The sequence below is a fragment of the Prosopis cineraria genome, unplaced genomic scaffold (genome assembly GCF_029017545.1).
Source record: "Prosopis cineraria cultivar Desert tree isolate PC_DT_omini unplaced genomic scaffold, ASM2901754v1 PC4, whole genome shotgun sequence".
NCBI classification, from domain to species: Eukaryota; Viridiplantae; Streptophyta; class Magnoliopsida; order Fabales; family Fabaceae; genus Prosopis; species Prosopis cineraria.
The window spans coordinates 4,660,418-4,685,499 of NW_026555335.1; the positions used below are offsets into that span (position 1 = coordinate 4,660,418).

At 35.3% G+C, this 25,082-nt stretch overlaps 4 protein-coding genes across 8 annotated transcripts; 1 reads left to right on the forward strand and 3 right to left on the reverse strand.

Annotated features, from left to right (window-relative positions):
- Nucleotides 1-983: 983 nt before the first annotated feature.
- LOC129308347 (protein unc-13 homolog) lies at nucleotides 984-5,502 on the forward strand. The gene is given in 6 exon segments (XM_054949425.1): nucleotides 984-1,718; nucleotides 2,162-3,034; nucleotides 3,112-3,567; nucleotides 3,760-3,946; nucleotides 4,038-4,712; nucleotides 4,715-5,502. Coding segments are annotated over 6 exon segments (3,060 nt in total). The 5' UTR covers nucleotides 984-1,154; the 3' UTR covers nucleotides 5,020-5,502.
- Nucleotides 5,503-7,128: 1,626 nt separating this feature from the next.
- LOC129308379 (protein PIN-LIKES 1-like) lies at nucleotides 7,129-9,034 on the reverse strand. Its single transcript, XM_054949461.1, has 6 exons — nucleotides 8,990-9,034; nucleotides 8,571-8,644; nucleotides 8,137-8,262; nucleotides 7,818-7,897; nucleotides 7,343-7,509; nucleotides 7,129-7,233 (listed from the first exon to the last, which is right to left on the reverse strand). The coding sequence occupies exons 1-6, from the start codon at nucleotides 9,032-9,034 to the stop codon at nucleotides 7,129-7,131; spliced, it is 597 nt and encodes a 198-aa protein (XP_054805436.1).
- Nucleotides 9,035-10,933: 1,899 nt separating this feature from the next.
- Nucleotides 10,934-15,151, reverse strand: LOC129309484 (protein PIN-LIKES 3-like). 5 transcript variants are annotated; one of them, XM_054951078.1, is made up of 11 exons: nucleotides 15,005-15,151; nucleotides 14,477-14,754; nucleotides 14,006-14,085; nucleotides 13,779-13,903; nucleotides 13,398-13,522; nucleotides 13,036-13,278; nucleotides 12,621-12,722; nucleotides 11,939-12,039; nucleotides 11,783-11,835; nucleotides 11,483-11,668; nucleotides 10,934-11,268 (listed from the first exon to the last, which is right to left on the reverse strand). In XM_054951078.1, exons 2-11 carry the CDS (start codon nucleotides 14,609-14,611, stop codon nucleotides 11,144-11,146), a joined length of 1,275 nt encoding a protein of 424 aa, XP_054807053.1. In that variant the 5' UTR covers nucleotides 14,612-14,754; nucleotides 15,005-15,151; the 3' UTR covers nucleotides 10,934-11,143. The 5 variants fall into 5 exon arrangements, with proteins under 5 accessions (XP_054807053.1, XP_054807055.1, XP_054807056.1 ...); XM_054951080.1 differs by lacking the exon at nucleotides 15,005-15,151 and having other exon boundaries at nucleotides 12,621-12,713; nucleotides 14,477-14,941; XM_054951081.1 differs by lacking the exon at nucleotides 15,005-15,151 and having other exon boundaries at nucleotides 13,036-13,218; nucleotides 14,477-14,932.
- A 4,889-nt stretch (nucleotides 15,152-20,040) lies between these two features.
- Nucleotides 20,041-24,584, reverse strand: LOC129308380 (protein PIN-LIKES 3-like). Its single transcript, XM_054949462.1, has 10 exons — nucleotides 24,029-24,584; nucleotides 23,294-23,373; nucleotides 23,062-23,186; nucleotides 22,842-22,963; nucleotides 22,201-22,475; nucleotides 21,452-21,575; nucleotides 21,229-21,329; nucleotides 21,045-21,097; nucleotides 20,742-20,927; nucleotides 20,041-20,480 (listed from the first exon to the last, which is right to left on the reverse strand). Exons 1-10 carry the CDS (start codon nucleotides 24,161-24,163, stop codon nucleotides 20,356-20,358), a joined length of 1,326 nt encoding a protein of 441 aa, XP_054805437.1. The 5' UTR covers nucleotides 24,164-24,584; the 3' UTR covers nucleotides 20,041-20,355.
- Nucleotides 24,585-25,082: the final 498 nt, after the last annotated feature.

The window sequence follows — 25,082 nt, forward strand, 5'->3', positions numbered from 1 at the left end:
TTTAAAAGTAGAAAAATTTAAAAATTTATTTAGATAAGTATTTTGTATTTAATTATTTTTATTTTTTATTTTTAAAAACAAAAAATAGAAGCAGCTTCAAGTTGTTTTTGTTTTATTTTTAAAATACATTATGTTTAATTATTGAAAATTATAGTTACTTTGATCAATTTTTATTATTAATCATTATTATTAACTGTTTATAAACATCACTATAAATTTATTTTTTAATTTTAAAACTGTTTTTTAATTGACATAATTAAACTGATTTTTATTTTATTTTATTTTGAAAAATAAATTTTAAAATCGTAATACGAAACAGTTTTTAAAAATAAAAAGTAAGAATATAAACCAAACAAGCTCCCTGCCTTCGTTTTGTTTTTTAATAGTTATTGGAAAACAAAGGAAACATGAGCACTTTCTTGCTTTTTTTTTTTTTTTGGGATTCACACAGCGCTTTCATACTAGATAGAAATTTAAGCCACATTCTAAAATAAGAAACTTCGTCTTCGGACATTGGCGTGTTCAGTCAATGCCTTCTTTAATATATTTTCAGACAAGCTTGAAAGCATATTTCAATTAAATAAATCTCGCTCCAAATAGTGTTATTGTACTAAAATTTCATTAGAGAGGTTCATTTTAATGTGACCCTCCTTCTCTATTTAATTTCCATCCTCATTTTTTTTAAATATATTAAATAATAGATATTTATAAAAAATATATTATTATTTTTAAAAATAAAAATATTAAACACATTTAATGAGATTTATTAATATATAAAATTTTATTTTGGTGTATTTTATAATTTAAAATGTATGATATAAATATTTACATTCATTAATAAAAAAATAAAATAATTTAAAAAATGAGCAATTTAATTTGCGCATCTAATTTGGATGGTTGCATCGTTTTCTTCGCTCTCACAACGTTGGCAAATCCATCATCACCCATCTCTATCTGACCTTGCAGGAAGTTGCTGTCATCTAACTAACACCACGATTATCACACCCCTCCCTTTCTCCATTCGCTCCCTCCTCCGCTTTTCTTCTTTAAGGTGGCATGTTCAAGTTCCCTCCCCCGCCGGAACTTTAACGTCCATCGTTTTGCCACCCTCTTCCATCGTGGGTTTCTGACCCGCCTTCCCTCCGCTCTGCCGCATGGGTCAGCATGCCCGCCGTGAATCTTATCCCTCCTCCGCTTCTTCCCGTCTCGATCATCTGCGTCACCACCCTCGCCGACTAGACTTTCCCGAGAAGGACAACGACGTCGTCTGCCCTTTCGGCGAGCTCGAAGGCTTCGACCAGGATGACATTAGGGAAACCGCCTACGAGATCTTCTTCACGGCATGTCGATCGTCGCCGGGCTTCGGAGGCCGAAACGCTCTCACCTTTCATTCTGTCCACGAGAATGGGGATGGCGGCGGGTCCAAGCCGAATCAGGTGGTGAGTCATCCGACCAGCCGGGTGAAGCGGGCCCTCGGGTTGAAGATGTTGAAGAGGTCGCCGTCGAGGAGGATGGTGGCGGGAGGGAGCGGTGGAGTGTCGTCGACCCCGTCTTCCCCGGTGGGGCAGGGCGGAGGTAGCCCTCTGGCGTACGCTGCACCTCCATTCAGGCCGAGGCGGCCGATGACTTCGGCGGAGATCATGAGACAGCAGATGCGGGTGACCGAGCAAAGCGATAACCGTCTGAGGAAGACCCTCATGAGAACCCTAGTCGGTCAAGTATGCATCCAACATGCAAATTAATAAATAAACACATTTCTCTATAACATAAGAAAATAAAATGCGTGAAAATGCATGGTGCTCATTGCACACACAGCCCCACCATGAACGACGTCGTTATTTCAGTCTTTCATGCCTTTAGCCTTGCAGAAAGACGAGAATCATCAGCATCATGGTCATAAATCGCCGACGTTTATTTTAATTTATATGCTATGAAATTAAATTCAAGATTTCGCAGAAAGAATCGTTGTCATAATCGTCAATTAATGCGCATAATTAAGAACGGCGACAAATTCATGAGAAGGAAATGACAATGAAGTCCTTCCTGCCATTTCTGTTGCTGAATTAAAAAATAAAAAAATAAAAATTACAAAAAGAAAGTGTGTTAGAAGATGAATGATTATGGATGAAGCAATTGACGAGGGTGGCGTGTGGTATGGCAGGTGGGAAGGAGAGCAGAGACGATAATCCTACCTCTGGAACTATTGAGGCAGCTGAAGCCATCGGAGTTCAACGACTCGAACGAGTACCACATGTGGCAAAAGAGACAACTCAAGATCTTGGAAGCTGGTCTCCTTCTTCATCCTTCCATTCCTCTCGAGAAGAACAACACTTTCGCCATGCGTCTCAGGGACATAATCAAATCCGGGGGCTCAAAACCCCTCGACACTGGCAAGAACTCCGACACCATGCGAACCCTCTGCAACTCCGTCGTCTCCTTGTCCTGGCGCAGCTCCAACGGCACCCCCACCGATGTCTGTCACTGGGTCGATGGCTATCCCGTCAACATGCACCTCTACTCCTCCCTCCTCCAAGCCATCTTCGACATTCGTGACGAAACCTTAGTTCTGGACGAGGTGGATGAGCTTCTCGAGCTCCTGAAGAAGACCTGGTCCACTCTAGGGATTTCCAGGCCCATTCATAACGTGTGCTTCACGTGGGTGTTGTTTCTGCAGTACGTTGAGACGGGGCAGGTAGAGTCGGATCTTCTGAGCGCGGCGTACGCCATGTTAAATGATGTGGCGGCTGACGCCAAGAAGGAGAAGGAGGCGCTGTATGTGAAGATATTATCGTCGGTGTTGGGATCGGTTCTGGAGTGGGCCGAGAAGAAGTTGGTGAATTACCATGAGTATTACGTGAGAGGGACGGTTGGGCAGATCGAGAACCTTCTTCCACTGGTTTTGTTGGCCTCCAAAATTCTGGGTGAAGACGTTATCATCTCTGAAGTGGAAGGCCCTGACGTTACCATTGTCGATTCCTCCGGCGATCGGATTGACTATTGTATTCGTTCTTCCCTCAAGAATGCTTTTGACAAGGTTGGTTATTTCAACTATAGCTCATCTTCCATCTTCATTCTGTATGTATCAGCTTCCTCTTTTATATATGACTGCAGATGATAGACACGGAGAACGAAAAAGCAGCTGAATCTGAAATAAAGGAAGAGATGAGTCAGGTTCTGCTTCGATTAGCCCAGAAGACTGAAGAATTGGCAATGAAGGAGAGGGAAAGTTTTAGCCCAGTTTTGAGTAAATGGCAGCCAACGGCATGCGCTGTGGCTGCACTGACGCTGCACAACTGCTATGGGCATGTGCTGAGGCAGTACCTGGGTGGAGTCAATTCACTCACCACTGAAATGGTTGACGTGTTGCAGAGAGCTGGAAGGCTTGAAAAGCTCTTGGTCCAAATGGTGGTTGAGGAATCCAATGATTGTGACGATGGTGGCAAAGCCGTTGTGAGAGAGATGGTTCCGTATGAAGTTGATTCTGTCGTTCTGAACTTCTTGAGAAGATGGATTGATGAATCACTCGACAGAGGGAAAGAGTGTTTTCTTAGAGCAAAAGAAATTGAAGTAAGTTTTGGCTTCATGCATTGTTGTCATTTATATGAGGCTTGAATTAGTTTTCAAAAATAACACCGCACAATAAATTAGTCCTTGTATTATTTTTCGAACCACTAATGACTAACCAGTGCACAGCACTTGTCATTAAGTTTTGAGAACAGAATATTATGGTTTTGTAATTTCATGTTCCTCCTGACGTAGACATGGAATCCCAAGTCCAAATCCGAGCAACATGCACTATCAGCTGTGGAATTGATGAACTTGGCAAAGGCAACGGTGGAAGAGTTCTTTAAGATCCCAATAGGAATTACAGAAGATGTGGTTGTAGATCTTGCTGAGGGAGTGGAAAGTATTTTCCAGAACTACACCTCATTCGTTGCAGCATGTGGTAAGAACTAAGAACTGACAACTCATTTCCAAATCTTGAAACTGTTAATAGTAGATGAACAATTTTTCCCCCAAAACTTACTGTGATTCAGGTTCAAAGCAGAGCTATATTCCATCGCTTCCCCCGCTAACTAGATGCAACAGAGACTCCAAGTTTCTGAAGCTATGGAGGAAAGCAGCCCCTTGCAGCATGACATCAGAAGAGCAAAGCATGAACGAAACCAATGAAGGGCATCATCCTAAGCCATCAACGAGTCGTGGCACACAACGACTCTACGTTCGTCTTAATACCTTGCACTACCTGATTTCAAGCATCCAATCCCTTGACAGATTCCTCTCGCTGAAGTCAGGAGTAGTTCCTTCCAGCCGCCATTGCCTGGGAAGCAGAGGAGGCAGGCCACCAAGTGCTACTAGCTCAGCATACTTTGACCTTGTGACCACTTCCATCCAAGCAGCCTGCCAATATGTCTCAGAAGTTGCAGCCTATCGTCTGATCTTCCTTGACTCAAGCTCTGGCTTCTATGACGGTCTCTATCTTGGTGATGTAGCCAACTCCCGGATTCGCCCTGCATTGAGAACCCTCAAGCAGAACCTTACAGTTATGGCTGCAATCCTCACAGACAGAGCACAAGCCTTGGCAATGAAGGAAGTCATGAAGGCCTCATTTGAGTCATTCCTTATGGTTCTGCTTGCTGGTGGAAGCTCACGCGTGTTCAACCGGTCAGATCACCAGATGATCCAAGAGGATTTTGAGAGCTTGAAGAAGGTTTTTGCACTTGTGGAGAGGGACTAATAGCAGAGGAAGTGGTGCAGAGAGAGGCTGAGGTGGTGGAGGGAGTCATAGACTTAATGGGTCACAGTACTGATCAATTGGTGGAAGATTTCAGCATTATAACCTGTGAGACAAGTGGGATAGGAATGATGGGAATTGGGCAGAAGTTGCCAATGCCTCCAACCACAGGAAGGTGGAATAGATCAGACCCCAACACAATACTGAGGGTATTGTGCCACAGAAATGATAGAGCTGCAAATCAATTCTTGAAGAGGACATTCCAGTTGGCAAAGAGAAGATGAGATCAAGTCTGATAAGTTCAAGCACGGGTATCCAATGTTGCAATGCATTGCTCTGTTAGCACAGAATTCTTCCCTTTCAAGAAAAAAAGAAAGAGCTTAATGGAACTTTGTGGGGGAGGGAGTAGATTGCTAAAAATTGAGTGAAATTTTCTGGAACGAAAGGTATTTAGGTGGCCCCGGTTTACAAAAAGATGAGTAATTTAAGCTAATCATAAAGAGATACATGTGCTTCATCTGCTAATTCTTTGTGTAAATTATGCCTACCGAAGTTTTTCGTTGTGGAATTGAGAACTTTTCGGGTTCAGACAGAACTGTACTTTTTCTGCAAAATAAGGGTGAATTGTATTTCAACTCAAAATAATCATCGTTGTATTTTTTGCGGAACAGAAAGGGAGAAGGAAGAGGATAGTATATTTCTCTTGTACATTTGATTAATCATTAATAGTAGCTCGTAGCTAGGATGCTACCAGCAATTTTGCTGCAGTTAGTGTGCAATGTTCAGGAAACAAAATTTGTCCATATCTGCGCAGATAATTTCTGTCTGTCGAATTTGAAAAAGGAAGGTCCAAACTGAAAAATATTTACTTTTTAAATTTATTGCGAAAAGAGAGCTTTCCTCGAACACTGGCTTAAATCAACTTGTTATCTAGAAGTTGGATGAACATGTAACCATTTATTTTCTCTTATTCCTTGTTGAATTCATTTCACTTTTTATGGTGCTCGTTTTATAAAATACAACCATTTATGATATGGACTGCACTATACAACCAGCAGTGATAACTGATCACTGATCTTTATAATTTAAGCAGTTCTTCTTTGAACAATCGGTTCACACCATGTGAAATGGAACAATGATGAAAATCATTTTAGGGTAAATACTGATCAAGTCATGAATTAATGAAGTTCTTTGCTAGAATAATGCACTAGTGTTTGCACTATGTAATCCTAATGTCCAAATCTTCCTTCACTTTCTCTGATTTTTAATTTGAGATCTATGAGGACTTCAATATGCTTTACTTTGAAAGGGAGACACTAGAAGAGGCAGTGCAACAGAAAAAAAGGCTATAGGATCAGCCACATGAAAAATGTGAACAAGAGAGTAAGTGAAACTGCAGCACAGGCATAAGTTACTAGAATGACAAGTGAGCATTCACTCGCACCAGCCCCAAACATGTGAGTGATTGTACCTGGCATAATCAAGAAACTAGAAATATTGTCTCAATTAAATTATAAGCAAGAAATGGTTTAAGCATTTGTTGAAATTTAAATGGAAAAAATCTTGGGCATAGTATATAGCAGAAGTTCTAGGAATACCGAATTGTTTTCTTAACCAAAAACAGAAAAGAGTTTATTAATCTTGAACTTCGCTATAAAAATGCCTACAAATAAACATGATGCAAGGCCGAGAAACTGCATCTGTGAAGTCCTCATGATGTTACAAAACGCTGCGTGCCTTGCTAAAAAAAATGAACCTATTAGAGTAATATAAGTAGCGGTAAATTGTAATCTTGGGCAATCAACTTACTTATGCTCATTGCAGGTGGAAAAGAATATTGAAGCAGTAAAAGAAACAGATATAATGGATCAGGGTGAATCATGCCAACACGCATTGCGCCTTTAAGAATGCCTACACCACATAGTGGTAAGGCAATGTATCTGACAACAAGGATTCTACAAATAATTGAAAACTGCATACCTGATCCTTCTAAACCTGACGAAAATCCAATAACTATCATTAAAATCTTGTTTATTTTAAGAAGCAATGACTTCAATGAACTTAAATTGAAATTAAACACCAAATATTCATGTCCTTGATTACCATCAAGTATATTTGCTGCCCCAGCTAACAAGGTCATAGTTGGAATGGCGGCATCACTGCAAATATAAAACAAATTATACAACATATTTGAGCTGTCTAAAAAAATTTCACCGATTTTCTTGAGCATGATGAGGTAATTTTTTTTGCTTTTTTTTTCCCCATGTAAGATTTCTCACGAGAGTCACTTAGAGTATCTTCTGTGTTTTAGTCTACCTGCTGAAACCTGCGACCCATATTAACCTACAGTCTTCAAGATACAAAACTCTAGGCCCAAAAAAAGGATGCAATACTTAGCCCAGCATGGATATGGAGTTTTCAACCACATGAAGAGAAGCAGTATCACCGACTAAAGCCTTATGAAATTGAGGGACTACACCAAGTATCAAGCCAAAAATCTACATGTGGAAAAGGGTCAGAGTCAGAGGATGTATCCTTGCTGGCAAACAAGGGTTTTGGTAAACAACGGCTTAATTGGAAGGACTTTCAGAAAGGAAATTCCTTTACCTTCCTTGCTGCCTCCTTTTCTCTCCTTTCCCTATTGTAAAGTCTTAAGTGTCTCAAAGGAACTACTGCCATACCAATCCAATTGTTGCTGGTGCTAACAGGGCCTTCAGATTGATCTTTTCTACTAATGTTTTGAAAAGCTTCATTATCTTTTCCTGTTTCGTTACCTGCAAACTCTGAAAAAAAAGTCAGAAACTTCTATCCTATGCCTTGCATGTATAAACATACAGATGAAATGACATTTATTGTTCATCAATGAAGTACTGTGCAGAATGGCAGTCCAAATTTACTATTCAAGTTTTTCCCTTAAATGGTTTTTTGGACAAATCGCAATTAGTCTCAAATATTACCGTTCACATTAAACCAAATGTACTAAAAATCAAGACTTCACCAGTGAAAGGGTTCAAAGGAAATAAAAATATATACAATATAGAGTGAATATATTGCTTTAAATTATATTAGAATGTTGAAAAACTTTCATCATCGCCCTCTGGCATTGCACTTTCAGTTTCAGGTCCAATGGCGCTGTCATTTGTTTGCGAGATGTTCTGTGGACTGTGGAGTGATCAATGGCTCTATTTAACATGACGAAGCATTTTCAGGATCAGTTTCTGGTTTAGACAACAGCTTTACTTGGGAATTTGCATTGGAACTCTTGCATGAGTATACCCGACAAGGTTGTAGATATAAGTCCAAATGAAAATGTTTCCCAGCTGAAAAATCTAAAATTAGAAAAATTTCAAAAGTTTGCCGTTGATTAACATACTAATTTCCCAATTTTTGGAAGTTAGTGCCTTACTGCCAGGGTCAGAGAAGCATTTGCCAATCCATTTCCGTTACAGACATCCTTATCTCCAAATGGACTGCTTGCTTCATTACATATAGCAGGCATAATGATAAGAGACATGTTGCCATATTTCCTGTTGACAACACCGAAAATAGCTAGAAACACAACATCCTTAGTTCCAAGTCTCTCTCTTTCTCTCCAGCTACTGTATATCTCTAAAACAGGAAATTTTGATCTGTTTATTTATTTGGAGTTAAACGGGTGGTAATTGATATGGTATGACTAAATTTTCTGTGGTTTGATCCTTGCCCAGTATTGGCGGACTTTTATGTTATAGCAAGCGTAAAAAATATTGATGAAGGCTCCATTATAAGCTCAAATAACCTGATTTGTATAATGAAATAATCAGAAAAGCAACTTTTAGTCCATAAGTGGACCTGCCTGCTGCACAGCATCCCAAGATAAGCCCTTGCACATTTATTGGCATGAGCTACTAAATGAGCCACCTGAGCCACCTGCACCAAGATGAGGAACTCTTATTATAACAAGTAACCATCCGATTGCAGAACCGATGATAAACTTGAGGAGAATATTTATTGGCATGAGCCACCTGCACATTTAAGGAAAGCCTAAAAGCTAACAAAATAAATTCATGGACACTAAATTTTCCGACTTAGAAAAGAAAGGAAAAGAAAATGCAACAAGTTGTGAGTAAAGAACATACAGCGTGACAAGGATCTTAATTGTCATGGCTTTTTGCTAGGAATGAAGACAAGAAATACCATCTGACACAAAAAGAAAAAGGGTATACTAAATCGATCCAGAGCTAGAATTATCCCAACAATAGCGATCAAGAGTACCTTTAGGATTGGCATTAATGCAGTAAAGAGACTCCAGAAGTCCATGGTGTCTTTTTCCCTAATTACCAAAAAAAAAAAAAAATAGTCTAGCGCATCAGCCCTGTGGAACCCAATTTATATGATTAATCCCAATATATTGATCAAACATTTATAAGACATTGACTAATTGACTGCACATTTGTTGCTACTGAGTGAAGCATCACCGTCCTTTAACCAATTGAACGATTGGCGTCAACAGAAACATTCTATAGGCGCTCCAAGGAAGAAAATTTGCTAGATGGTCCATTCAACTTTGATTTGAAAATTATTGGTAAAAATTTAGCAATATTCTCTCTCTGTTATCTTTTTCCTGGCATGAATTTGCCTATAAGGTTCTGTTAGTCCACTTTTGCTTTGAACTTTTGAGTGATGTATGAAAATTCGATGACTGTGGCTTCATATTACTTTGAACTTTTGGGGATGTAACTTGTTCTGGGAAAATTAAACCTTCTGTCCCTGTAGTTCTACAGTATATTGGAATTAGTCCTTCGCTTTAATTAATTAATTTATTTTTTTAAATAGCTCCCAGATATTAATGGCTGACAGTCTGCATTCATGGAAGGTGACTAGGACAGCTGTGGACTAAAAAGTGGGTTCATTAAATTTTGTGGGGAATAAAAGAGGAAAGAAGCAAAATGTAACAAAACCTGTTGATTATTATCATTCTTTTCACTTGTTTAGCAAACAAAACCAGCAGATATCATCAAAAGCGTGTCCAGAAATCACCCATGAAAAAGAATAAGAAAGATATTGGAGATAGGAGTCTGGTTAAGTGGAAGAAAAAGAAAGAAAGGTCATGGTCCAGAGAACCTGCAAACTGCTCTCAGACAGAAAAGCAAGCTCCATTGGATAGGAAGGAAGCTAAACGACAGAGCAGAAGGATAAAGAAGGAGAGGAAAACTTGAGACAAGTAAGTTAAGCTCTGCATATTGCAAATTTGCAAGCCGTAAGAGTGAACAGTGACTCGCTTGGAAACACCACTTAGTACACTTGTAAGCCTGTGAGAAGAAAACATGCTCAACTATTTCGGCTAAAGTCCGACTTCTAGCCACCATATGCTTCATACTTCTAACGTCTTCTGGTATCCCATGCTCTAACAAACATATCCAATCCAAGTATATTTGAATGTCGACACACACACACACACACACACACACACACACACACAAAGGATAGATTCGTGGATAGTTTGAAGTGCAGAAAATTTATCAAGTGTATTTTTTAATATATATATATATATATATATAAAGGAATATGATGGATGAGACGTATGATGCAAGCATCGAGAAGCCGTTTAAAAAATTTTAAACAAGGGGATTAATGGGAAAACTCGGGTGAAACTACTTAAATTGAATTTGGAGACTTAAATATACAATTTTTAATTCCTAATTTTTTATATTATGTGCTTATTAAAATAAAAAATATTTAACATATAAAAACTCAACTAACCATCAAAAGCATTTATTTATTGGCATTGGATCTTAATTTCAAAAGTTGTGGTCCAAGTTGGGAGGACTGTGGTCAGAATTGGAGTAATTTTTAGCGGACGTTTTCTGAATGGACTTTTTGTGTAGATAGTGAGAAGCCACCAAAATTTGAGCAGAACTGTTGTTGTGGACTGTACTATTCATTGTACAAGCCACTCAATTCAAAACAGTTATTTTCCTTGGTTTTATTTATAAAACATTTTTTAAAAATAATTTTTTATTCAAAATATAAGATACTTTATAATAATTAAATTATTTTTTTTAATTTTAATATTTCTTAATTAGCGTGAATGTATTTAATTTAAATATGTTATTATTTAAAATCAAGGATAAACTTAAAAGTACATTTACCTTTTTATGATATCAAGAAAAAAATAATTTTTTTAAGATATGTGAAACGATTGAAAATGTTCTATAATAAGTATCCAAAAGAGTAATTCACAGCATCTGAAATGTCATGATAATGGAAAACATTTTGGTGTAATCATTGATTCCACTACAGAGTAATGTAGTTCTTTGCTAGCATAGCTCAGCAGTGTTTGCGATGCTTCCTCAGCCTTTTCCTTTTCCTATTTTGAGATCTTTTGAGACTGTAACATGCTTTGCTTTGAGGTTGGCAAGAAAACCGCTATAGCACAAGCCACATGAAGAATGTGGACCATAGAGTAAGCGAAGCAGAGGCACAGACATAAGTTGCTAGCATTACAACTGAGCATTCCCCGACACCAGCCCCAAATAACTGAGTAATTGTACCTGACAAAGTCATAAAAGTAAAAAGGTCAATGAATATAATCGCAACTAAATTATATTTACCAGCAAGAGACCCTTCGAACTTCCAACTCTTGGCTGTGATATGAAGCCTATGGCTTATAATGTTGCAACGGAGTACTTTCATAACAAAAATTAAATTTATTAGAGTAACACTGCAAGAAGAAATTGTCGTGTTTAAGTGGGATAATCAACTTACTTATGCTTACTGCAGGTGGAAGAGCATATTGAAGGAGTAAAAGAAATTTATATAATGGATCATGGTGGATCAAGCCTATGTGGATTGCACCTTTAAGAATGCCAACACCAAAGGCTGGCAAGGCAAGATATCTAACAATGATGATCCCTATAATAATTGGAAATTGCATGCTTGATCCTTTCAAACCTGAAGAAAATCCAGCATCTGTCATTAAAATCTTGTTTATTTTGAAAAGAAATTACGTAAATGAAATTAACCTAAAATGGAAATTCAACACTAAAAGCTCATGTTCTTGATTACCATTTAGGAGATTTGCCCCAACTAACAAGGTCATAGCTGGAATGGCCGCATCGCTGCACATTAGAAAGAAAAGAAAAATCATAGAATATATTTCAGCTGTGTAAAATGAGTACATCTGTTTTCTTGAACATGATCAAGATAGAAAATCCTACTTACCCCAGCATGGATATAGAGTCTTCAATTACGTGAAGAGGAGCATTTTCACCAACTAATATCTTTTGCAATTGAGGGATTGCACCGATTATTAAGCCAATAATCTACATATGGAAAAGGGTCAGAGGAGGTATCCTTGCTAACAAATAATACGGCATGGTAAACAACAGCATCTTTGAAATAACTTTTTGAAAAGATATTGCTTTTCTTTCATTGCTTCTTCGAGTTTCTTTCCTTTCACTTTTTATAGTGTACATATGGCTATGCTGGTGATAGTCTAAAAACTTTATATCAAGAAAAGGTAGCTCCCTCAAGTCTCACAGAATTGCCCATTTATATTTTGATTCCTGCTGTCTTGTTCAGAAAATTTCACTTGCTTCATGTATAAACATATCAAATGTTGCCTTGCTTTCAATGCCTTCAGAATAATGTTCATATCATAGTTTGCCTAAATAAGTTATAGAACGACTTTACTTGGTACTCATTTTAGCTTTTCAATGATGAACTTTCTGTAAGTGATGCATATTATTATTATTATTATTATTATTATTACTATTACTACTACTATTACTACTATTATTATTATTTCATGCTAGAGTTTACACTCTCTCTCTCTCTCACTCACACGCACACAATTAATCAAGAGAAACAACAAAAATAGAGTAAAAGAAACTTTTTGTCATACCGATCCAATTGTTGCAGGAGTTAACAAAGCCTTCAGGTTGATCTTTTCTGCTGATTTTTTTAATAGCTTCCTTACTTTTGCCTGCTTGGTTACCTGCAAACTCTGGAAAAATGTAAGGTTAAAACTTTCACGCGTCACTATATGTAAAAATACAAATGCAATAATGATAATTGTTAACTGGAAAATAATAAAACGGCATTATAAGCAGGCATTTTTTGTTGCACATGATTTCCACTTTTCATTCCTTGCCACTAAATGGTATTCGGACTAATCATGATCATTCTCATATGTTCCTTAACACTAAAGGTACGAAAAATCAAGATTTCAGTAGTGAAAGAGACCCAAGAAAACATAAATATAAACACTATAGTACAATGAACATATCGATTTAAAATATAAAAGAATGCAGAGCAACCTTTGCTACTCCGTCAGGCCTTGCAATCTCGATTTCAAGTCCACTGGCAAAGTCATTTGCCTGCGACACATTCTCTGCAGAGACCAATGGTCCAACTGGACAGGTTGAAGTGTTCTCTTGACCGGTTTCAGGCAAAGATACCAGATTCATTGGGGAATCGTCAACGTCATTTGCTTTGGAATTCTTGCATGAAGATATACGGACAAGGTTGTATACATAAGTCCATATGAAAATGTTTCCTAGCTGAAAAACTCAAAAGTCAGAAAAACGTAAGGAAAATTTTCTTATTGGTGCAGGGGTTCTAAAGATTTCCATTTGATGAGCATATTTATTTCCCAAATTTTTAAAGTAAGGTGCCTTACTGCCATGGATAGAGAAGCATATGCCAGTCCATTTCTGTTACAGGCATCCTTATCTCCAAAAGGTCTGCTTCTTTCTTTGCATACAGCCGGAACGATGATAAGAGGCATGTTTCCCAAATTTCCTGCTGACATCCAACCCAAAATAGTCATAATAAACATGACATCCTTAGTCACTACCAAAACTTTTTGTTAGTCATTGATTTTGAGTTAAACCAGCGCTTGATGTGATAACATCAAAACCTCCATCGCCAAAGTGTCTAAAGTTTGATCCTTGCCTTCCAACAAAAGGAACTAAAATAAAGACTCTAAATATAGTATCAAATTTAATTATGCATGACAGGATTATTAGGAAAGCAACTTCTAGTATAAAAGAAAATTTGCCTGCTGAACAGCATCCAAGCACGAGCCCATGTAAATGACGAGGAGCTCTTGTTATTTTAATAAGTAACCATCCGAGTGCAGACCCGATGATAAAAGTCAGCAGAATATTTAATGGCATGAACCACCTACATGGTTAATGAAAGCAGAAAAACTAATAAAAGGCATGAATGATAAGTAAACTTCCCACTTGGAAAAGAAATGGATGAAGCAGAAAGAAAGAAACATACAGCATTACTAGGCTCTTAAATGTTATGGCTTCAGCCAGGTTGCTAAGAGCAAGAGCAGGAATGAAGACAAAAAATACCATCTGAAGAAAAGGGGGGAAAAAAGAACAGCACATGTTAGTTGTTAGGAAAACATATTAATTTTTCCCTTCATCCTTTTGTTGTTCACAGGGGAAGAAATATATTCAGAAAACTGACAATTCAACAATCTGCCAGGAAACAGAAAGGAAGCATATATTCAGAAAATTATCAGCTTCTTGTAATTTTTTAACACTCAGTTCATAGAGACTGCAGCAGATGATGGTAATCAAGTATGAATCTTGTGTTAGAACTTAGAACTCCTCCCTTTTACCATTTTTCATTTGGATTATGAAGGAGAAAAAGTACTATAAGAAATCATAGCTTTCATCCTGCATTCAGTTCTGCAGAAAGAAAACAGAAATCAAGGGAACGAAGAACAAGGAGGAAACGTACAGTGTTGAGATGCATCCTAGCATCCTTCTTCAGTATACCAAATCGATCCAGTGCCAGAATTGTGCCAACAGCAGTGAGAAAGAGCACCTTCAGGACTGGCATTAACGCGGTGACGAAGAGTTTCCAGAACTCCATGGCGTCCTTCTTCTTTCAAACAAGGAAAATGAAAATGCCTCTCTTTCTCTGTCTTGTCATTCACCATCCAACTTCGTGAAACATAGACTCAAAGTAAACATCCTCATATTCGGCGGACAGGAATTCGAGTCATTATTTTTGGCCTGAGACAAGAATTCGAGCACGGCTCCTCAGAAGCATGTGTTGTGTACGTGCATGCGTGTGCATAAATATTATATAATTTCAGGACCACTAAGCAGTGGGACGCACAAGACAGTAGCACCCTGGGGATATGCTTGAAACAATAGTGCGAGTTTATTTTTATTTGATGAGTCTCTTCAAACTAAAACAATCTGTCAAACGGTTAAAATTAGATAATTGTGGGTTGATTAGATCATACACAAGCTCCCTTACCTCTAAGACTAAAAGTTAGCTCCAGAGAATTTGAAGGCATGAACTTGGGAGAGAAAACAGGGAAGATAAAGCAGAAAAAACATGACGTCAGGGTGGAGGGGAAAAAAAAAGAAAGAACAAAGGAATTTTCTGTACTTGTGCTTCGAAAAGAGGGTAAGGGTACAATAACTAATGACATATAATATTGAAAATCAAGTCAATTCCATCAGTTTAAATAAAAATGAGTTCAATAAAAATACGTTATAATCATTACTCGTTGAATTAATGTCTTAGCCAGTGCCCCTATTTTTAGTATCTGTACTGATAATAACAAGGAAGAAGGTGCTAGCAGGGCAGTCGGCTTATGAAGTTATTATTGGCATTGGATGTCATTCTTCTAGACACACACACATATATAAATGATGACTGTGAAAGATGCAGAGAAGGGACAGCAAAAGGTTCATGCACTAAATAATTAAGACCACTTGGAAAGCATCCAAAAAAATAATTATTATAAAAAAAACTCTCATTTATATTTTAGAATGAGGAATAGTATAATACATACACGCACACACACTAACTACATATATCACCATAAATAGTTGGATTCGATATGGATTTTGTATACAAAGATGTCCCCCTGCCAATTAATGAAGTGTTGGGTGGTGGAGTGTGAAGGTCAGAGATGTACCAGACTACTATATTTCTAATTAGGGAATTTTCTGGCTCATTCATTCACGTGATATTCCACATGAGACTCCAAAATCAAGCTTTGAAAACTTCCACCCATCATTTCTTCACATTTAAGACCATTTATTTCTTATATTTTACTCACTGTTTCAATATAAAAAATAACTCAATTTTAAAATTGTAAATTAAAAATATTTTTTCAAATAACTATTCATCTGACCTATCTATATGGTAACTTAATGCTTTAATGACTGGTTTTTAATTTTTTTAAGCAGAATTTTTTTTACCAAATTTTAGTAAAAAAACAAAAAGAAAATGTTATTATTCAAACAATCAATCCTCTATAGTAGTCATTCATTATAGTTCTTTACTATCTATCTATTTATGATGTTGAAATTGATTTATATAAATGAAAAAGTGTGATGCAAAAGGCTGAGTGCTATAAAAATGAAAGGATTCCAAGAAATTGGATGAGGAGCCTATCTTCCTCCTATCCCAACAAGGTTAGAAGTAATTACTTGAGTGAAAAGTTAGGATGTTGTGGTTGCCAAATGCCAAGTGTTTTATAATTTTTTTCTTAAAAAATAACTTTAGCCCTTAATTAAAAGATATTTTTGTCTCTAATACTAATTATTAGCATATTCATTTAAAAAGATAATTTCAAATTTAAAAATAAAAATATTAAACAAAGCAACCATTCTTTACAAGGAGAATCATACTTAAAGACTTCTCAGAATAACTATCATAATTAAGGATCCATATAAAATTATTTATTATTAAAATGATAATAGTGATTTTTTTTAATAGTAACTTGTTGTCGGTGCTTGTTTGAGAATAATACTCTTAATAGGTTCTCAGATGTGATTTTCCTTTTTTTAAACTACTTGAGTCAAGAGACTTTGCATTATGAGTTGGATGGTGGGCATTCTTCTATATTAAAAAAAAACAAACTAGAGTCTCATGCATTTCATAGAATTCAAAATATAAGTGGGATTATTCATGAATTGTGATATGGGCAATATGATTTATTAAAATTTTATAAAAATTATATATACAATCATAAAAAATGAAAAGAGGATTCCATGTTATGCCAACTATAAAACGCTTCAAAGTGCAGCAGCACTTGCCAATGCGTATACAATTATAGAATATTTATAATGGACTGTAGACCTGGATTATACAGTTTAATTTAATAATCACTGACCATTATAGGGGGGAAAAAGTCTAAATAATTATAATGGCTTGAAAACCTGGTGATACAGTTTAATTTACTAATTACTGTGAGTATTTAAAAATGAATGGAATGTGCTTCATATTAAATAACACACCTTTCTGCTTATTTATTGTAATATGTTAGCCGCACTTTTTTAAACACCAAATTTGTTTTAATTATTTAATGCACAAATTAGCTATCGGAATAATCTCATGTGTGAAGTATTAACAACTTCACACAGCGCACGCGCCCCCCGGGGTGGGGAGGAGAATAAATTAATCATCAAATTAATTTAATTTTTTATTAATATAATCAATTATGCTACGTTTTTTTTTTCTTGTTTTTAAAATTTTTTGAGTCCATTTTTCACTTAAATAATCACACTTCTTTTTATTAATTTACATGTAATTAAATTTTAGCATGTTATCTCCTTTTTAAATAATAAGAATTAAATTAATAATTGAGATAACTAAAGAATTAAATCGATAGAAATTAGAGGCCAAATCAATAATTGATAGTTGAAATAAAATTGAGACATTTATCTCATCGTTTTACATTTCTTATTTTTTTAATGAACATATTTTTTGCATACCAAATATTTTTTTATTATTTTAAAGATGTGTTGCCTCATTATTAGATGCTTGGATCAACTGGTTAGGGAGTTAGTCTTCCTTAACTAAGATCTCAAGTTCAAGTCCTTATTATATATTATTGATTAAATTCTTGACGAGATATATACGTTTAAATAAGTGCTCACAAGATGCTAGCATCCCTAAATAGGGTTTCAGGCATGGCCCCATATGGGCCAAGCCCAATCGGCTATTTTTTCAAATCCAACCCCTTATTGATTGTGCTCAAGGTTTAGTTGTAAGCACTTTTTGATTTTTTTTATTTTTTAAAATTTAATTTTTACATTCTAATATTAGACATTTTTTTAATTATAAATTCTAATTTTATAGTATAAATATATATTTTGAAGTATATATTTAATTTCAAAATTAAAAAAATTAAAAGATAAAACAAGAATGAGTTTAAACAAATTATTTGAGTTTCGACTTGTTTTTACAAGGTTAGGTCGAACTTAAAAACCTAATTACATTAAAAAATTTTATCTTTCAAGGCCAAGATCTAACATAACAGTTTAAATGGGAACCTATCAAACCATTCATATTACGGGCTTTGCTAGTATGCCGGAGCAAAAGGGGTGAAAATGAGTTGCCTTGGCCAGTTGAACTCAAATGATCAGATGTTGATGTTTGTAGATATTGCTCCACGATTTGGTTTCATTGTTTGTCCTGCATCATATTCCTCACCATAGAATGAGATCCGTTGGTTTCCAATTCACTTTTGAAACGCATGAATAATTAAAGTTTGGCTTAATATAATTTCTTATCCTTCAAACTTACCTTAATTATTAATTTAGTTATTAAAATTTAATTTTTATTGATTAAATTTATTAAGTTTGCTTCAATTATTGATTTAATATTTATTATTTAAAAATGAGGTAACATTGCTAAAATTTAATAACATGGATAAGAGAATATTGAAAGTAACTATATAAATTAATGAAAAGATGTGTAATTATTTAAATAAGAAAAATCAGACTCAAATTTTAAAAAAAACAAGAGAATAAGATATATTAATAAAAATTAAACTCATTTAATAACTAATTGTTAAGTTATTAATATTTTATAAATTAAATTAATTTAAAAGTTAATTGATGTTTTAAACTTTTAAAAAATAAGTTGTAGAAATCAAATCAATAATTAAAATAAATTTAAAACATCGAAAATTTTTATTACTGCATACATCAAATAGAAATCGATAGACGCTGCATTCCGGCAAAGAAGTGAGTTTTTCTGGCTCATGCATTCATTTATTCCCTCCGGCCTTGGCCTGTCTTTCCCTTTCCATCAACTTGATCTCTGAAGACGACAATCAACAGAGTTTGAGAGTCATTGAGCCATCTTAATTGATGTCAGGTCTTTTAAACAAGTTTGATATTGACATCACTGTATATATATTTTTATATTTCTCCTCTTTTCATTGAATTATTACAAAAACGAACATTAAAATCCAATCCCTTAGCTATTTGTTTAACTTACGAGAACCGTATTACTCATTCTATCTTTAATTGATAATTGATAAATATCATTGTATTTTATTTGTTGGAGCTTGTGGTTGTGATAAAATAGGTGGGAATTTAAAGTTTTCAATTTACAATTTTTAAAACAATAAGTTCATTTTTTTTATAGAATAACTGTCATAAAATTATATTCATTTTTAAAGTGTGGGCATACATATGAAGAGAAAATGATGGAGAACCATTTAAAATAATTTGAACATATAAAAAAGAAATTGTTCAACAAGATTTTTTTTTGTTAGCAATATACTTAAAAATTTAATTAATGATAGAGCATAAATGGTGTCATGTGATTCACATAATTAACCCAACCTAGTAGAATATTATTGAGATTGTTAAATAAAAAAGCATATACGATGTTGAGATGACATGCCCGTGGGAATATAGTCCTGAGAGAATAGAAATGAGCATTCAATTCCATGCTTTCCAACCAGTGCTTTGCAGGGAAGCAGCACTTGTTAATTAATGCACCCATGATTAAAAAGAAAATATAAATATTTAAAGGCTTATAAAATTACAAAGAATATCACAAGAACACCATAACCAACCGTGACGTAAGAGAATGGAAGTTGGATTTTGCTGCATCAGACAGACAAGACAACGACACCAAATTGAATTGCATGTACATAATTAAGGGAATGAGGTTCATGTTTAATTTAATATAACATACTACCTTTCTGCTTGCTTATATTGTTTTAGTGGTACATTGTTTTTTAAAATTTTATTCTTGCTTTTCAAAAGTGACTTGGAAACCAATGGAGCTCATTCACCGGTGAGGATTACGCTCAAACCAAATCCTGGAGCAAAATTATTGACATGAGATTTCAGAATAATTTTAGAATTTTATAAGACTTTTTTGTATTTAAATTCATTGTACGGAGTTATAAAGAGGATCCCACAGCCAGCACGTGCATATCAACAAACGGCCCTTCTACACATCGTTTTCAATTTGATTCGATTTTTATATTTCTTGTGATTATGATAATTTCATTTAAAAAAAAATAACAAGAATGAAATTTAAAATGTTCATATGAAGAGAATCTCCTCCGAATGTCCAAAATTTTCAACATTCGAAGACAGAGTCATTAATAACAGCTATAGCTAACAAAACTTTTATTTAAAAAAAAAAAAATACATAGGCTAACTTTAGCTTCGTCCAACAAGCAAAGGCTTTATTCAAATTTCTCTACATTGTTACATTATAAGCTAATTAATGTAGCATCATCTTCTCCTTCTGCATAAGATAGGAACTGATGCAACAAGGATGCGTGAGAATCTTCATGTGCGTTGTTTGAAGCTTCAAAAAAGGTGTTGAAACAAAGCTTATCAGAGAACAAGCCACATGAAGAATGCGCACCACAGAGTGAGTGAAACTGTAGCACAGGAATAAGTTGCTAGCATGATGACAGAGCATTCCCCCACACCAACCCCAAATAACTGTGTCATTGTACCTGGAAAAGCAAAACCCTAACTTTTAATGCTTTTTCCAAACAAAACCTAAACAACAAATGCCTCAAATCTTGCTGTCAATTGGAATTGAAACTGGAAAGTTTAGAACTCAGAAGATATACTCTGATAAGAATGCATGCAATACATGTGTCCTCCTTCAGGGACAGAGACGTTGATGTATACAAACACAAAATACCATCCTCAAGAGCACAAATTTATGGAATGTCACCATCATTTAGAAAAAGAACATCACCATTACTTACTTATGGCAACAGCAGGTGGAAGAGCAAATTGAAGCAGTAAGACAAACTGATATAATGGATCAGGATGGAGCCACCCAAAATGGACAGCACCTTTAACAATGCCTACACCTACTGCTGGCAGTGCAATAAACCGAACAATTATGACACCAACAATCAGTGAAGTCTGCATGCCTGACCCTTTTAATCCTGAAAAATCCACCTCTGCTGTCTGAGTTCTTATTCATTCATAAAGTTACCTGATGAACTGTACTCAACCCCTAATGGAAAAATTCAATGAAATAATGTATCTTAATGATTGGCTACCCTTGAGAAGGTTCGCCCCGATTAACAAGGTGATAGCAGGAACTGCTGCATCACTACAAAACCAGCATATGAATATAATCAATGCATGAGCAATATGAAAGAATCTTGGACTACATGAAGAGGAAAAAACCTTGCTTATCCACATCAAGGCAAGGTCAACAAGAAAGGAAAAAAATTCGCTTACCCAATCATGGATGCAGAGTCTTGAACTACATGGAGAGGAGCATTATCACCAATTAATACCTTTTGAAGAGGAGCTACTGCACCAATTACCATACCAACAATCTACAAGAAGCGAAAGAAGAGGAGGTTTCCTTTTTAGGAAGAACTAACAAGGTTTCAATGTATTTGAATGAAATAGTAGAAAAAAGAAGATTATGAAGGGAAATTATATAATTTTTGCATACCGATCCAGTTGTTGAAGGTGCAAATAATGCCTTCAGGTTGATCCTTTGGCTATCATTTTCAACTGTTTCATCATCTTTTCCTTTTTGGTACCTGCAACACAATAAAAAAGTGTAAGATAAAGAATGTTACAATTAATTTCTTGTTAAATCCGAAAAATACCCAGGGGTCCCTCTTTTATTCTGCGTTTCTTAAAGTGTGGAGCTTGTAAAGGGCATCGAAATTAAAAGAGAGAATGACACAAAAGTAAGATCAAAATTTCTACAATCAAATCAAAATTTCTACAATCAAATGCTTTTGACATCAAAAGAATAGAGGGTTTTTTCCCACTCCTATTCTAATTGGGATCTTCTAAATTGTGAATTATACAGTGTCTATAAAATAAGAGAATAATACAAGGACGAGAGTCTCCATGCTCCACTCCTTCGCTTTTCATTCGCTCCTTTTCTGTTTTATCTTTCCCTGACTTTAAAATCATTTTACAGACTTTACTCTTTAGAGGATCCAAACTCCTCCTGCTATAGTATCTTAATCTTATCATCCCTTATTCTTCCGCACCGAATTAAGTATTATGCAGACATGTCATCAAAAATTATAGATCATTCTGTTTGTTTCATTCCGTTATGACATAAGACAGGTGGTGGGTGACACTGTAGTGACAAACGATCATGCTAATTGATCCCAAGAGCTGTATTTGACATTTCATTGGAAACAACAAGGGGAAAGAAACGCATTCAATGAAGGAGTTCACATCATGTTCCAATTAATTATATCAGACCACTGAATAACCTTTGCTTGTCTGTTTGTACATTCAATTTCAAGTTGACCCATCTGATCATTTTCCTGTGAAATCTTCCCTACATTGACCAATTGTCCTGTGGAACAGGCTGAAAGGTTTTCAGGATCCCTTTCTGCTGCAGATACTGAAGCTACTGTGGAATCATCGACTCTGTTTATATTGGAAATCTCACATGTGTATATGCGCACAATGTTGTACACATAGCACCAAATGTAAATTGATCCTATCTGAAAATTCAAAAATGAGAGAATGAAAATAAAATAATCAGCATTTTTAAAATTTCCAAGTGCTCTTAAGATTAAGTATTTCTTCCGTTTCTATATATAAGAGAAAAAAATTATATTACACAATTTAAGAAAGTTGGTTAACTACAATAATTATATTTGAAAATAAAGAAATTATATTAAAATGCCTTGTGTTAATCAACATAAACATGCATTGATTATTTTTCATTAATGTAAATTATGAGGGGTAATTTAGGAAATCTATAATAAATGCTTATTGAGATATTTAATTTTGCTTATTTAAAAAAAAAAAAAGCAAATCAAAAGTGACAGTGTTTCTAACAAATAAAAATGGAGGGAGTATCATACTGCCATTGACATAGAAACGTAAGCCATCCCATTTCTGTAACAGGCTTCCACATCTCCAAAAGCACCACTGCTTTCTTTACAGACAGCTGGAACTATGATTAGAGGCAGATTTCCCACATTTCCTGATCAAATCAGACCACAACAGCCAAAGAAAACTTATTTTCGTCCAGATTCAACATTGACTTTAAAGTGATAATTGCAAATCAATAAGTGAACCTGCCTGCACTACAGCACCCCAACACAAGGCCTTGCAGATGACGAGGAGTTCTAGTTATTTTAATAATTAACCATCCAAATGCTGTCCCAATGGTGAAAGAGAGAAGAATGTTTATGGGCATGAACCACCTAGATAATCCATGAAAGCGTGTCTGTCAAACCAAATCTTGAATGATATGAAGACGAATGTTGTAGGTAGAAAAGAAAACGCGGAGAGTAGTGAGAAACAATCATACAGTATAACCAGGCTCTTTAATGTTAACGTTTTTGCCAGGTTGCTGGAAAGAAGTGCTGGAGTGAATACATAATACACCATCTGCACAGAACAAGTGCTAGGATTAGTATTAACTATAAGACACCGAATATTTCATTTGCCTATTTCTTTCTGTTATTTAAGGGGCAAGAATGATGACAATAAGGCTAAGAGTCATTAGCAATTCATGCCATGTGTTCCCATAGCAATAACCTGTTTAATTATTTCCAGGCAACAAAATAGCTCATTGCAGTCACTTTTATCTTCATAGAAAGAAGAATACAAGACAAATGTTGGATCTTACTATCAGCAAAATGTGGGACTAAAACTTTGATGATGGATATATTTTTCACCATTTCTATAGATAGATAGTATCATATGGCAGCACCTTATAACTTGTGATCTTCAAGCACTCTTGCACAAGAAACAAAACAAAGCGAAGAAGAAGAAGAGAGAAACAATATCGTTGCATGTCTTTCACCCTCCTTTCAATTTCCATAAAATTAAAGCAATAACCAGATAGAAATTTGTCTAAACCTTTGACAAGGAGAAAGTATGTACTTCCAAATACCATTAATAAATCAGTAACAATACTCAAAGGGTTAGCTTAAATTTCAGGCGTAGGTCTCCATTCTAACCAACTTGAGTATGATGTTTATAGGAAGTAGCCACTAGTGAATTTAACCGGAGAGAGAGAGGGAGACAGCAGTGAACATACAGAATTCAAGGGCTTCCTGGCATTGTCCTTGAGTATATCAAAGCAATCAAGTGCAATGAATGCTCCAACGGCAGTAACCAAAAGTACCTTGAGCACTGGCATAAGTGCAACAATAAAGAGTTTCCAGAACTCCATAGCCTTTTCTTCCTCTTTCCAGACCTCTAAATTCAAGTGTTCCGTTCACTAGATCCTGATGAGTAAAAAACAGTTTGAAAGGATCTTGAGTAAATTTTTGGTGAAATATATAGTGCTATAAGAAACTGGTCTTAATAATAGATTTTGCAGTAAGCTCTTGGATCCTGTACACGGTGATGTTATTATGATTGTCCAATTGTTTTTAGTGCACACATGTTGACATTACTCACAAGAATCTGGATCCTTCCATTGAAGACACCTTACTTTGATTAAAGGATTAAATTAAACAGAGTAGAATTTTGCATTTAGTTTTTGTAAAATAAAAAATTGAAATTTAAAATTTATATTTGTATGCTTTAAGAAAGTGCTTAATCGAAAAATTCCATTCTATCTACTTTTCTTGTCAAAAGATTCAAACATAACCTTAAAATTATTTCTTTTAGGATTCAAACTCATTGAAAATCAAAACCTGGGGTCGCCTCACCTGATGCTTGATGCTTGGGGCTGTGAGGGCTGAGTTGGTGTTGCATAAGCAATAGTATATTAATAAGGCCACTAGATATGGTTGAGAAAATCAATTTGTAATCTTACAGAGCGATGATTAGCAGAAACCGGACGTCCCGATTCCATGATTCATAAGTGGGAAGCACTGAGCCCCCACTAATTTTCAAAATGAGAGAAATGTACTCAAACAGAGCAACCGAGAAAGACAGATACGTTGACCAAAAAAAAAAAAAACTAACAGAGAAAGACAAATAGGAGCAGCTTTTTGTTAATGTGTTATTCATTATAAGCAAAAATAAACTAATAAAATTAACAAGGTGTATGCTGTGCGCTTTAAGGTGTATTTTGGTTCTCCATAATTATCGTAGTGACTTCATCGTTTTACTGTTAAAAGTAATTTTTAATACTTAAACAG